The sequence below is a fragment of the Canis lupus genome, chromosome 36 (assembly GCF_003254725.2).
Source record: "Canis lupus dingo isolate Sandy chromosome 36, ASM325472v2, whole genome shotgun sequence".
NCBI lineage: Eukaryota > Metazoa > Chordata > Mammalia > Carnivora > Canidae > Canis > Canis lupus.
This window is the reverse complement of record NC_064278.1, coordinates 23,165,157-23,179,337: the sequence shown is the minus strand read 5'-3', so window position 1 is coordinate 23,179,337 and position 14,181 is coordinate 23,165,157. Positions and strand designations below refer to the sequence as shown.

Genomic DNA, 14,181 nt, shown 5'->3' with positions numbered 1-14,181 from the left:
TGACATCACTTGTCCACAAAACCATTCAGGTACCACTTTCCTAATGAAGAACCCTAAAATGTTATGTGTGACAAAGTAAGCTTGCAAGAAGAAGGACTAGTAAAATCAACATTGATGTAGTTACGACATCCTTGGGTGGGAATCACGAAACAGGGACAGAAGGGTGCCTGGCTGGCTTAGTTGGAAGAGTATGCATCTCCTGATCCAGGCTTATGATTTTGAGCCCCATATTGGGTATAGAGATTACTTAAATCAATTAATTTTAAAACAACAATAACAAGGAAATAGGGACAGGTAAAATATAGGATGCCCGGTTAAATTTCAGATAAACAGCAAATTATTTTTAGTAGGAGAATATCCTATACAATTTTTGGCACATATTTCTACTTAAAAAATGGCTTGTTGTTTATCTGAAATTCAACTTTAACTGGGCATCTTATACTTTTATTTGCAAAGCTGACAACTATAGCAAGTGATCTGGGTCCTGGTCTTAGCTAAAGAGATTAGAGCAAGTCACTAAAATTCTCCAAATCTTTTCTCATTTTCAAGCAAGGGAGTTGGACTAGAATCAGGCTGGTGGAAATGGGGCCTGGCCTACCCGTTGTCACCAGCACTGTTTGTAGTGTTTATTGTACAGAATTTCCAGTTAGGATTCCATTTGGGGGGTGGTGGGGTTCTGGACCTCCAACTAAAACAAATTTAAAAACTGGTTTGAAAACGTAGATGATCTCTGCCATTTTACCCCTGGGTGATGAGAGTATGGCATGGAGAGTAAGAGCCCCAGATGCTCAGGATTGGAGCACTGCACATTTGTTCCCTTGCCTTGAGCCTTGTCAGTCCTCAGCTGTCAGGATTCTTCGAAGTGCGAGGGCAAGAAATGTGTTGTCCTGCATTTGGGGAAAAAAACATTTCATTTCCACTTTGCTTTGCAGAATAAAGAATACATCCAAACAGGGTGTGGGTTTCCTCGTTTGCACCTCCTACTGCCTTATGGGGTTTTCTTCTCATCTTATACCTTTTTAATTTGTGTCACGGACCTATTCTGCTTCACCATCAGGACATATCTGATTACTTACCGAACAGCCTTTCAAACTTAGCTTTGACAGAATGGTTTTGAGAGGATGTCAGTTAATGCATTTAGCTGTTTGGGAGGCATATTGATTTTTAAATCAAGAAAGCTCATTGCTTCCCTAATCACCTTTGTAACTTTTTTTTTTTTCTTTTTCTTTTTTTTTTTTTTTTACCTGTTTACCAGAGAACACAGGCAAACACATTCTTACTTACTTCTATTTGGAGACAGCACCAATAACTTTTAAAGCTACATCTGTCAGTGTCAGCAAGTGGTCTTTGGTGACTTAGGATGGCACTTTTTTTTTTCTCCTAAAGTATAAAGAATTCTTTTTTTTTTTTTTTTTTTTTAAGTTATTTCTCAGACTTACTTTTGGCACTGAATTTTATGTTCTGGAAATTTAATCTTGGAGACAAAGTTTAGGGGGGCTGTTTTTAAGTCAATGTTTTAAAAACAAGGAAAGGAAAGGTCAAGAACCGAGTACCAGTCTTCTATCTCAGATATTAGCCAGTCCACCCAGAATGCAGGATGGATGTCTCCTACCAATATATTATAGAATAATTGCTTCTCATTATCTCTCCTCAAATGAATATTTTCTTGAGTATTTTGTACATTTATTGAAAAATTATTCTTTAGGTGTGCCTGGGTGGCTCTGATCATGATCCCAGGGTCCTGGGATAGGGCCCCACATCAGGCTCCCTGCTCAGCTGGGAATCTGCTTTTACTTCTTTCTCTCTGCCTGCTGTGCACACACACTCTCTCTGTGTCAAAAAAATAAAATATTTTAAAAAAGAAAAGAAAAACTATTCTTCAGTCCATATTCCTGAAATAATTTATTTCTTCTATTTCACCCTGAGAAGACACACTAAATAACACAGGAAACAACTGACCTATTTAGTTTAGATTCTCTTGGTGAGTGCAGTTCCTGTTCCCATCACTTGAAACATGTACTCTAGCTTTGTTAATGGGAGTTTTTTTTGGGGGGGTGACACAGTTCATTGTCATCTATGCATATCTTAGACTGTTTTTGAAATACGAATATACCTTATTGAGAAATATAAACACTTTGGAGGTAGTAATTTTTCCACGAACTAAATTATTTTTTTAAAGATTTTTAAAAATTTATATATTCATGATAGACATAGAGAGAGAGAGAGAGAGAGGCAGAGACACAGGCAGAGGGAGAAGCAGGCTCCATGCAGGGAGCCTGACTCAGGACTCGATGCTGGGACTCCAGGACCACGCCCTGGGCTAAAGGCAGTGCTAAACCCCTGAGCCACCCAGGGATCCCGGAGAACTAAAGTCTTATTAACTTCCTAAAAGATTCCACATAGTTTTCAGTTTTTTAAAAAATTTTCTAATTTTTTTTTGCATTCTCTTATAAGGACATTTAACAATTTCATAAGAATTTTTTACCTTATCTTTGACAGAGATGTTACAGATCTTTCGTATCTGTAGGCATCCATTGACCAAAAAATATTATAGTTATAGGAACATCAAATCTTAAGGATAAGACAAAGAGTTCTCAAGAACTCTCTTCACATCCTGATGGAAACCCCCCCCCTCAATGGTTTCTTGTCCCATCTGAACATTGCTTGTTTAAGAATGGAAACAAACGAAGAAAAGCACTGGGTTTTCTTAGGAGATATAATTCATCTCATTACCTTACTGCTCTTCCCCCATGTTGAAAAGAGCAGTTGGAATTGGAGTTAAGAGTGGTGTGGTCTTCCTTAATACATCACATTAACCAATTAGACATTTCGAAATGCACTGTTTAACCCGAATATGGATAATATGCAACTGAATGTTTTTACCTTATTCATCTATTATTTGAATAGGAACATCAACACCCAAAACATTGCATGTGTGTGTGTCCATGCAGTGGGGTCTTGAGGGAACCTTCAATTAAGTCTCATACCCGTTGCGGACATAAATTGAAAGTCTTATTTGTTAAACTGAACTTTCTGAAATGCTCTTTGATGTGGCTTCTTAAATTACCCAGCGGCATAACTACAGCTTTGCTGCATCACTCTTAATCCCTGGCAGCATGGAAAATCACCAGGCATGGGGAGAGCCAGGAAAATGGAACATTTTACATTTGTACTGACCGTATTTGTTACATACAAGGATCCACTGTCAGAATTAGAGGTGCAGCTTCAGTAAGGTACACAGTTCTAATCTTGTGGCATCTCCCATTAACAAAATAACTACTGTCTTAAAAAGAACTGAAAATGTCTTCCTTTTACTCAGTGTAGTTTTAAAATTATCTTTCTAAAGTGTAAACTGGTTTTCCACTGAAGAGAGGGAAATGGTGAAACCACCCATTCATTTGCTTTTATTTACTTATTTAACTTTTTTGCTGTTACCATTTGGTAACTTTAAAATCCTAAACGTGTTAAAAAATGAAAAATATTACTTTCTTGTAGTATCTTCATAACTGTTAGATCATGGGCCAAATGTGTACTTATTTAAAAAACAGAAGAAGTAACTCACGCCCTTTTTGCTATTCACTAGGCTCCAGGCCAACCACACTGCGCAGAAAACCACTAGGCAGGTTTCCATGTGAGAGGCATCTAGCATTTAGGACTCATCTTTAGAAAAATTCCAAAATGCAGATCACTTTCTCCTTGAGGTTGTGCTGATGGTAGTAGTTCTGACATCCACTTGTTATCTTGGTACTTGGTAGTTGAAGAGCATCCTCTGTCGAAATCTCACAGACCACTTTGAAAGCTGAAGAACATGCCCCTTACTTTTACCAGTTGTCTGATTCAGAATTCTGTATCAACTTTCCTAAATCATGGAATGGTGTCATTATTTTTACATATTTGGTATGGTTTGACATGTAAAAGTATTTGAATCCCAGTTCTATCAAGACAACCAAAATGTCTTTAGGAGTTTTCTGTGGTAAAATGCTGTGTTTTTTCCCTATTCTCCTATCTGATTTTTTTAAAGTACTTAAACACTCCAGAAATACCATATTACTTTAAATTTCTAGGTCTCTTCAGCTACCATGCTCTGTTTTTGAAGGCTTCTTCTTCATTATGTCCAGTTTCTAAAACAGTGAATGATAGTCACTTAATAAACTTTTGTTAAATCAATGAATTTTCAAGAAAACATAGTGTTTGTGCAAACTGAAAATCGTGTATTTTAAAAAGTGTGATGTGTTGGAAAAGGAGCACAAATTTAACACTTAACCTCTAAAAGTGTTGCATCTTTTACCATCAGAGTGATCTAGGAATGGGACAATATTCTATGGCAGAAACGCACATCTCTCAGCAATTCTGTGTTTCTTTTTATTCTTCCAAAAATAAAACCAAGATGAAATTTCTCCAAAAACTACTGGAAAATGCAGTTTAGTTTTTCTTTCCAAAGAGATCTTCAAAATAGACCAACGTGTGTTTTTCCTTACTTAGTCATCCTTTTTTGTCAATGGAGTATACAATCTTGTTTGATGAATCTCAAGACTTTTCAAAGAGGTTCTGACAATATGGAATTTGAGTGAAAGATATTGAGCCTTCTAAATTTATTTAAACAAAAAAAAAAAAGGGAGGGTGGATGAAATTCTAATCTGTGCTCTCCTCTGACTGGCTGCTTCAAATCTCTGGGCTGCCCCCACTCATATTTTCTATAGAGACTATGGACCACCCCTAGGGAGATTCTGGAAAGAGATCCTGGGATCCCATTTCATTTCTGCAGCAATCACACACTGCTAATTGCTAACCAGTCCCAAAATGCTTAATGTATTTTGACAAAATAGCGATAGGAGGAGGACGAAGAAGAGGAGGAGGAGGAGGAGGAGGAGCTTTATTGGATCTGAGACAAAGATATAATGTAGCCTATTGCCTATTATTTTCTTAAGTGTGTGTTGTATTATTTTAGCCTCTATACCACTTATAGGGGAGGAATGGTATCCCATGGCTATAGGGACACAGCTGATTTGATTTGTAATGCACAGCCAATATGTGGTTGTAGCAAGGAGCTGGAGATACGTGAGGGAAGCACCTTTTCAGACATATGGCTCCTGGCTGAATCAACAGTCTGTGGAGAGTGTGGCATGCCATTTGTCTTCCTTTTGGTGATAATGATGGCATCCATGTGGACCCCTGTCAGGGTGCTGTGGGTAGGAGAAGCAGTGTCAGTATGGCAAGTCTGTGCTTTTTTACACATTCCAGATGCACAAATGCAGGTCTCATGGTAGCGTGCAATTCCAGTGTAATGTTCCATGTGGTTTACTTTTATTGAGCCTTCTGATTTGAAATCCAAAACAGTACAAAGCTGTGTGGTTGAGGTGATGTTGCCAATAATGTGCAATTGCTTCTAATTCTTGATCTTTGAGAACTGGGTCTTTGTGATAGCTGTGTCTGTTTTGTTTCTATTTTAAGTTTTAGAGGATTTGAAAAAAGTAAAACAATAATATTAAGGCATATGGTCAGAGCACTTAAATATAAAAGGCAAAACCTTTTTTGAAGTAACTCAGGCAGATATTACTCCTCAATGATGTAGCTATCACTTTTAAATGTGTCACTTCATGAATATTTGAAGTTTTAATGAGACCCTATTGTCACATTCTCTTTCATAAATCCAATATTGAAGAAGGAAGGGATGAAAAATAGCCATTTGTTTCGGACTACTGTAATTCGGTCATATTGCACTTTAAAAAGCAATGCTTTGCCAAACTTCCAGATAGACCGAAGTCACAAGGGTTTAGTAGCTGAGATCCTCTTGGTAGTAAATGAAGGGCAGGTGTAAATGATGACCATCCCTGGCTGTGTGTAATCTCTAAGTATTCCCTCTCTAAGTGTTTTGTTCTGGATGCAAGCCCAACAGTAACAATGAGGAAAGGGGACCCAGTTATTATTTCTGGCTCTACTGAAGTTATTCAAGAAGAAATGGGCTTATTCTCAGAATGACCAAGATGGATCAGAAAGAGAAAAACCCAGACTCACCTCCCCAGGAAACTTACTGAAGCATCAAGCAGGCCTTAGGTGTAGTTGGGCGAGGCAGCTGCCCTCCAGGCAAAAGAGGTGCTAGAAACATCCTTTCTTCAAATCTCATCCCCGTGAGTAGTGCCACATGCTCCACCTGCCATCTCTGCTCGGTGTTCCCTGCAGGGACCAGTGTGCAGAGAGACTCCCACCTGAGTTTGAACCCTGGCTTCAGACCTTTGGAATCAGAGGTGACAGGTTATTAAACCTCTCAAAGCCTTGGAGTCCTCACTGGTAAAAGAGGATAATGATCATAGCTGCCTCCTTGGGTGATGGTGGAGACCACACAAAATAATCCCTTGGTATAATTCCTGGCACATGGTAAGAGCTCTGTAAATCTAAGCTGCTCTTATTATGATGTTTATTATTGTTAGTCCACAGCTAAAAAAGGAATTGAATGGCAAATAATCCTGGGAGGATAACGCATTGACGTCACTGGTAAAGGGAGGATCCTGGGTGCTTAAAATGTGAGAAAATCAGAAAAGGGAGAGAAAGGCCAAAGTAGAGGTGGGGCAAAGGAGACAGACCTTTCTGTGCTTTCTCAGGCCTCATTACTTTGCTTAAAGGTCACTGCTTTTCCCAGCCCCGAGTTAAATAAAGTTTAAACTGCTTTTTCAGTTTTTAACTTTTGCAATTATAAGTATGTCCTTATGTTGGACTCATCCTGCCTCATTTAGTCTGAAACCATATCTGACGTATTAGGCCTCCAGAAATGTTTGTTGGTTGGCTGACTTTTAAACTTTAAAAGTCAAACACTTGGTATTATTACTTCTGTTTTGTTTTTAAAGATTTTATTTATTTATTTGACAGCGAGCGAGAGAGCGCGCACAAGCGGGGGGAGCAGCCTCCGGAGAGGGAGAAGCAGGCTCCCCACTGAGCAGGGAGCCCGACGCAGGGCCCGATCCCAGGGTCTGGGATCGTGACCTGAGCTGAAGGCAGATGCTTAACCAACTGAGCCACCCAAGTGCCCCTCTACTTCTGTTTAATAGGAAAGCTAGAGTTGCCCGTTGTTATATAGCACGTGCTTACCAAATGCCTTTCGGAACATTGGTTAAAATAGATGGCTGAGTCGAAGGGGACATTCCTGTCTTTAAGAAGAGTGCAGGTTCCTAGGCATTTCACCACATAGAAGAGCTCGTATTATCATTCTTGAGCAGTCTCCCTTGGTTTTTAATTGGGTGGTGCTCGGTTCGCTCCAATACCCAGCCACACGGGATGCCTAGTGAAATCATTTGAAGACTCTTACAAGAATACAAATCACATTTCAGGCCTCTTGAAAATTACTGAGACAGTGGGAAGTTCGTATTTCCAAGTTCTTTGCCTCGAATCTAAATATCATCTAGGATGAAGCCATTTGGTCCTGTACCTCCTACCTTCCATCCTCTCCCCACACGTAGCATCACCCCTGCCTTTAGTGAGGTGCTGCATTTCCCTGTGGCTAAGTTTTATTTGCGGCTGCATATTTTTATGTGATTATTTACACGGCGAAGATGTAAATTAATTTTGGGCATGCTCAATGAAAAGAACACTTGTTAAAAATTCACACAGATTTGTGGTTCCATAATCTTGGTGCCTACACCAAAGATACCTGGTTGTTCTTATTTTGATGTTGAAAATACAGTAGATGGTGTGATAAGGCCAGCTTCATTAATTCATTTATAAGTACTATAATATAATAGTTAATTTGTCCATACATAGCCTCCAATTATCTCCTCAATTCCTGCTAATAGCCACAACCCCATCTTTCATTTTTATTACCTACCAGTTAATTGCACTAATAGGTTTTGCTTTTCATTTCTACATGATTTTCATTAGAAAAAGTGGCAAGTGTTAACTCTCGCTGCTTCTTAGGTAGTAAGCTTTGCAGGCTTTTTAATCAGAGGTGAAGAAGGAAAAGGAATTTTTAAAAATTTCATGTAAATGTGCTTGCTAGCCTCAAAATTCCAGATGACTACTTCTAACTTTTACTTTTTTAGAAAAGAAGAGGCTTATTTGGGACCAATAAATTCTATCAGGTAAGGAATATTGGTAGCTAGAACTATGTGGGTTTTTTTTTTTTTTTCTCCTTCAACAAACAAACAAGCACTTCTCTGGCTTTATTTACAATGAATCACAATTTTCTCAGTCCATACATTGCATTCTTGTGCACTCTGAATGAACAGGAACTAATTTAATATTAGTATTTAACAAGGCATTTGTTCCTTTAAAAGTGATGTAAACATTTTAATAGAGATGTTTGAAAACATTTATTTTTAATAACCAAATGTCTATGAGAAAACCAGTTGACTCTTTAAAAGAAAACTCTTAACTGTCGTTAATTGTAATATCTCCAGTAATTTCTAAGCAGTCAACATATGAGATCATGTATATATAATTTTGAGTATATGAAATTGAATCACTTGTATATATCACATTTTAGGATTTTTGAGAATGTTTTCATTCACTCTGAGTATTTTATTCATCCTAAAAACTGGCGATTGAATAAAAGAATTACCATTGGTTTAGTTCTACATACCTCATTATGATTACAGACGACTGACATTCATTAGTGGAAAAAAACAATATAAGTTAGTATAAATTAACATCATAGTCATTATTTTCATCTAACTCGTATTGTAGGACTGCTAAGGAAAATATTCAGGATTTTATCACTTAGTACTTTAAAAAAGGAGAGGGAGAGATCTGAAAACCTTCTTCTCTATATTCTTCAGTGTCTGGTTCCCCCTGAAATGACTCAGGTACTGGTAGTTACTGTGTCAGATCGCAAACAGTCAAAATATCAGCTAGATGGTATCTGTTTCAAGGTAACAGCTGCATTGGCAAGTGGAACAATCTTTTTTAGACAACTTAAAGTTCCCTTTCAACTAAACCTTGTTCCCCAAAATGATATTTGAATAAGAAATGTAATTACAGAATTCTGTGATAAACAACAGTGAAAGACAAAAGAGATTTAGACTGTGTGGAGGGGGGCAGGGGGTGGAGAGTGGAGTGGATCTTCTTCTGAAATAGCTGTAAAAAAGAGAGAGAGAAAGAAAGAAGGAAAAAGAATCAGAAGGAAAATAAATAAAATCCATGCACAAGTGAGAAATGTAGAGGATAAAATTTTTACATGATTAGTAGTAAGTTGTTCAAAGGATAAAAGGCAGCAGGTGTTAATGACAGGTGACAAGGAATGGGGTAAAATGGTTGTGTTTATTTAGTTGATTTTATAAGGATGAGTAGGATTATGTATATAAAGTAGAGAAGACAATTCTGGTAAAAGTTTCTTGAAGGAACCTCTTTAGTTTACTTTTCAGGGAGCAGATGGCTGGGACCTCGCCTGTCTTTCTATCCGGGGTGCTCATCCACAATTTACCTTTTAGGACAGATTGTCCCCAGCCTTGGGAGCACTAGAGGATATTTTCAGGCTGATGTGGTGCAAATGCGAGATTTAGGTAGAATAAAGTTGTATATTAGGAGTTATTTTAAAAATTATATAGGCAGCTAACAATTTTAAAGATGTAAGAAGAATGTTTATTTTCCAGGTCATGTTGGAGCTGTCAGCAGATGTCCTGGCTTACTAAAAACCTGAAACTAGATTATTTTAGTTGTGCCTTTTGCCTGTGTTTCTATATTGTGGTATGGGAACAAGAAGAATATATGCATTTATTTTAATTTTTAATGTTAATTTTCAATCTTTTTTAAAAATTAGTAACAGGAAAGAATACATTAAACCAATAATTTCCTGAATATTATTGCTACGTTTTACAAAGTCAATTTGAGTTTGAATTAAAGAAAAAATAAGTAAATAATGATACCATAATATATGGATATAGCAAAAATAATGAAAGTAGTATGCAGAAAACTGTTGTTTGAGAAATATTCATATAGTTTTATCCCATGTAATTCACATATTACCAATAAGTATTTTTCAGAGCCCAAGAACAGAAAATATCTCAATAAAATGCTCTCATTTTTTAACTTAGCAGAACAACGTACTTTTTCATCCTGCCAATATAGTTAGACTATCTTATTTTTAAGCCTGTTCAAACTGCTTTGCCATCTCTAGTAACAATGAGAAAGTATAGTTTCATTTTTGCAAAGGGATGAATGAGATTTAAGTGTATGCATTTGTGAGTAAACTAAAAAAGTGGACTAAAATTTTGTTTTCTGAACTTTTGACATTTTCTTTGCCCATGGAGGGTTTTTAAAATTCTCATTAACCGCACTTACTACATCAATTATGACCTTGTACAAAAGAAATCCCCAAATTTTCCAGAAATGATATTTTTACATGTGGTAGTTAAACATAATACTCTTAACAGCCTTTTCTTTTTTATGTTTTAAATTATCGCATATAAAATTGACTTTGGGGGAGTACATATAGTTCTAAAAATTCTAACGTGTAAATTTGTATAACCGCCACTAACATCAGGATATAGAGTAGTCCTGTCAGTCCGGAACATTCACCTCTCCAAATTTTTGTCCTGTATAGTGGGAATACATTGTCCTGTCATCTCTCTTAAACTAGTAGCAAAAAAAATAGGCTACACTACTGTTCAATAATTCTGTAATCCACCCTTTTTTCCAATGTACCTAAGTTCTTCTAATTGCGAAATTTTTATTTTGTTGATTTATATTCCTGATCAAGCATTGTATTCATTTGTTCTCTCAACCAAATATCATCAACTAATCCAATCCCAAACTCTAACCTCAGGAGATTTCCTACATGATGGTGTCAGTGGATCTGTCCTTGTTCATGTTACATGTGTTTATAAGTAATGCTTTGTTCATCATCCGCATTGTTTTGTGAACTGCCAGTTGTCTGATATTAATGCTGGAGATTATCTGGAGTACATGAGACAATTGCTGCTCTGTCTCTCTTTTTATAGGCTCTGCAGATAGTGTTCTTTATTTCTCCAAGTATTTTCATGGTGTTATGCCGTAGTTTTTCTGTGCTTGAATACTTTAGTCACCATTTATTTCTCTGAATATGTATGGAACATTCAAACCAAAGAAAGGAAAGTCATGGGTTGTAAGTCAAAATTTTACTTGATCAATATCTAGACAAAGGTTGGATGTTAATCAATCGGCTATGAGTATTTGAGTGTACAAATGTGACAAGCATTTCAAGTAAGATGGATTTCAATCTATAGTACATGAGGTGTAATAAATTATTTTTAAATAAAGATCAGTAGTTTCTCTCTTGTGATACGAGTCTGTCATTTATAACTTTGTTCTCAAAACTTGAGAAAGTGAAATATGTGTAGTAATCGTCACTGAGGTCATTTCAGACCATGTTACCTCATCACCTCATACTGGGAGAACATTAACAAGTGAATTTGATTCTGACCTTTAGATCTTAAGTTTTCTCGTTTTATGATTCTTTTAAGGTTTTTCAAGGTTCCTTATATAGGATTTAAGATTTCTTGAAATATTGTGATTTTCCTGTGATTTGGGGGGATTCTTATTTCAAAGAAGTTTTTTGTTCTTGTTTTTAATTCCTGGAAACAAGTACATTACTATTGAATGAGATTCTTTATTATCCCTGTCTGGGAGCTAAAAGTTAAAACTTTAAGGCATAATACAGCTACTTTTACTTGTTCATACTATTGTCTATCTTTGAAGATATACATTGACTATTTTATCATTTGCTCTTCAGATGGATCCTGTGCAAAAAGCAGTCATTAACCACACTTTTGGAGTGTCCATTCCCCCAAAGAAGAAACAAGTTATTTCTTGTAATGTCTGTCAGCTTCGCTTTAATTCGGATGTGAGTATCACCTTTTCATTGCTCTCTGTAAGTCTGTCAAGCTGAAAGGCTGATTGTTCTGAATATATACATCTCTTTGTATTTATATAGCCTCTAGAAGTTACTCCCATTGGTGGCCCACTTACTTCAGTGTGCCAGATTTCCCAGGGATTTGGATTCAACATTAGAAACGTGAGCAATAGAGTGGCCAATATAAAAATTCAAGAATTCCTCTACATAATCAGTCTTACCCAAATCATTTTATGCTTAATCTTACCAATTATATTTGCTTTTGAAAAATTGCCAAATAGCAGATGATATTTTTTTAAAGTTTAAAATGCAATGGATACTGAAGAAAACTATTGCTATTACTCTTAATAACAAGTGTCACATTTCATCTGTGCATGCCCAAATTAAATATCTAAGAGAATAATTTATTACACAATTTATATTTTCCCAGAACATGGAAATGCAGGGAAATATTTGTAAAGTATTTTATCTGGCCAACATAGCTATCATGCTAGAAAAAAAAAAAAAGTAACAAGAAAAAGGTATTGTCATTTATTAAAGCAGATCTTAAAATGTAGGTGTAAGATAACATGAAATTAAAATAAATAATATTAGAATGTTTATACTGCTCAATTACCAAGTAAAGCCAGTGACCAATGCAAATCTGAATCTGGAACTGTATATTATACGAGTTACTTCCTGAGTTACACCACCCCAGAAGCCATTTTCCAAAGAACATATTGTAAGAGTCATGTTTTTTTACAAATACTAAAACAACAAATACTCTTGTTTGCATATGTATATAAATGATGTTTTGATAATTCTACATAGGAAACGTAAAAAAAATTTATAGTCATTGGAAAAGTATGAACTATGAAAATATTGTTGTATTAGATTATCAAAATTAAAAACTTCTACCCTTCAAGTGACATTGTTATACTGTTAAGAAAATGGAAAGAAAAGGGATGCTTGGGTGGCTTAGTCAAGTTAAAAGTCTGCCTTCAACTCAGAATCATGATCCTGGAGTCCTGGATTTGAGCCCTACACCAGGCTCCTTGCTCAGTGGGGAGGCTGCTTCTCCCTCTGTTCCTCATGCGGCTCATGCTCTCTCTCTCACTCTTCTCTCTCAAATAAATAAAATCTTTTAAAGGAAATGGAAAGAAAAGCTATAGACTGGGAGAAAATAATGTAAAAACATATGGCTTATATACAAAATATTAAATAACGTACAACTCAATAATTAATCATAAATGGGCAAAAGATTTGAACACTTTACCAAAGAAGAAAAATGAATGACAATTAAGTATGGAAAACAATGTTCAATATCATTAGCCATTAAGAAAGTGCAAACCACAATCAGATAGTCCTCCACCTATTAAAATGATGAAAATTAAACAAAGTGGATGATTAGCAACCCAACCTCTCTCTTTCATTGTTGGTAGCAATACAAAATGGTGCAGAGACTTTGGAAAATAGTTTAATAGTTATTTATAAGAAATTTTAAAGAAGTTATAGATATATTTTCCATACAATCCAGCAATCCAACTTTTAGGTATTTATCTAAGAGAAATGAAAACTTAATGTTCAAACATATGTGTCACTTGTAGTAGCTTTATGCATAATTGCCCCAAACTGGAATTGACCCAAATGTCTATCAACCAATGAATGGATTAACAAACAAAAGTATGGTCATACGATGGAATACTACTTAGCAATAAAAGAAATGATGTAAAAAAAATTTAAAAAAATAATAAAAGAAATGATGTACTGATAGATAACACCCCACAACATGGGAGAATTTCAGAGGCAGTATGCTAAATGTAAGAAATTGGACACAAAGACTATATATTATGTGATCGCACCTATATAACTTTTTGCAAAAGACAAAACTGTGGTAACAGAAATCAGATCAGTAGTTAAGATGGAGTGAGGGACATAGAGAACTGTTGATATAAAGCCACTGACAAAGGAAGATCTGCCTGTTAGAAAAATTGAGAAGAAAAAAGTAACAATGTTCGATGATTGACAGGCTCTTCAAAAAAAAGGGTTTTGACTATCAAGTGAATAATAGAGACTTTGGAGCACTTATGAATCCCTTGAATTTTAAAAAAAAACATATTTACATGGTTCAAAAAGCAAATTAATTTTAAAAGATACATTAAAAATCTTGTTCCATCCCATTCCCCATCCTCCCACCTTCCATGCCATTCCCTATCTATAACCACTTTAATATTTCTTGCAAACCTTTCCCGAGTTCGTTTATGCAAATACAACCAAGTATATAAATATTTATTCCTATTTCATCCCCTTTCTACATAAAAGGCAATGTGCTGTTTATACTTTTCTTTGCCGTGCATTTTTTACATAACAGTATATCCTAGAGTGGA

The 14,181-nt window shown here is 35.9% G+C and overlaps 1 protein-coding gene across 20 annotated transcripts in view; it reads left to right on the top strand.

Moving 5' to 3' along the window:
* The window catches only part of ZNF385B (zinc finger protein 385B), a 382,539-nt gene that overhangs the window by 301,662 nt on the left and 66,696 nt on the right, over window positions 1–14,181 (top strand). For 17 of the 20 annotated variants that reach the window (XM_025460364.3, XM_049106196.1, XM_025460357.3 and 14 more), the window contains 2 exons: window positions 8,031–8,069; window positions 11,696–11,806. In XM_025460364.3, the coding sequence (XP_025316149.1) occupies window positions 8,031–8,069; window positions 11,696–11,806 (150 nt within the window). The remainder of the gene's footprint in view (window positions 1–8,030; window positions 8,070–11,695; window positions 11,807–14,181) is intronic. The other 3 variants (XM_049106199.1, XM_049106195.1, XM_049106198.1) reach the window with 1 other exon arrangement.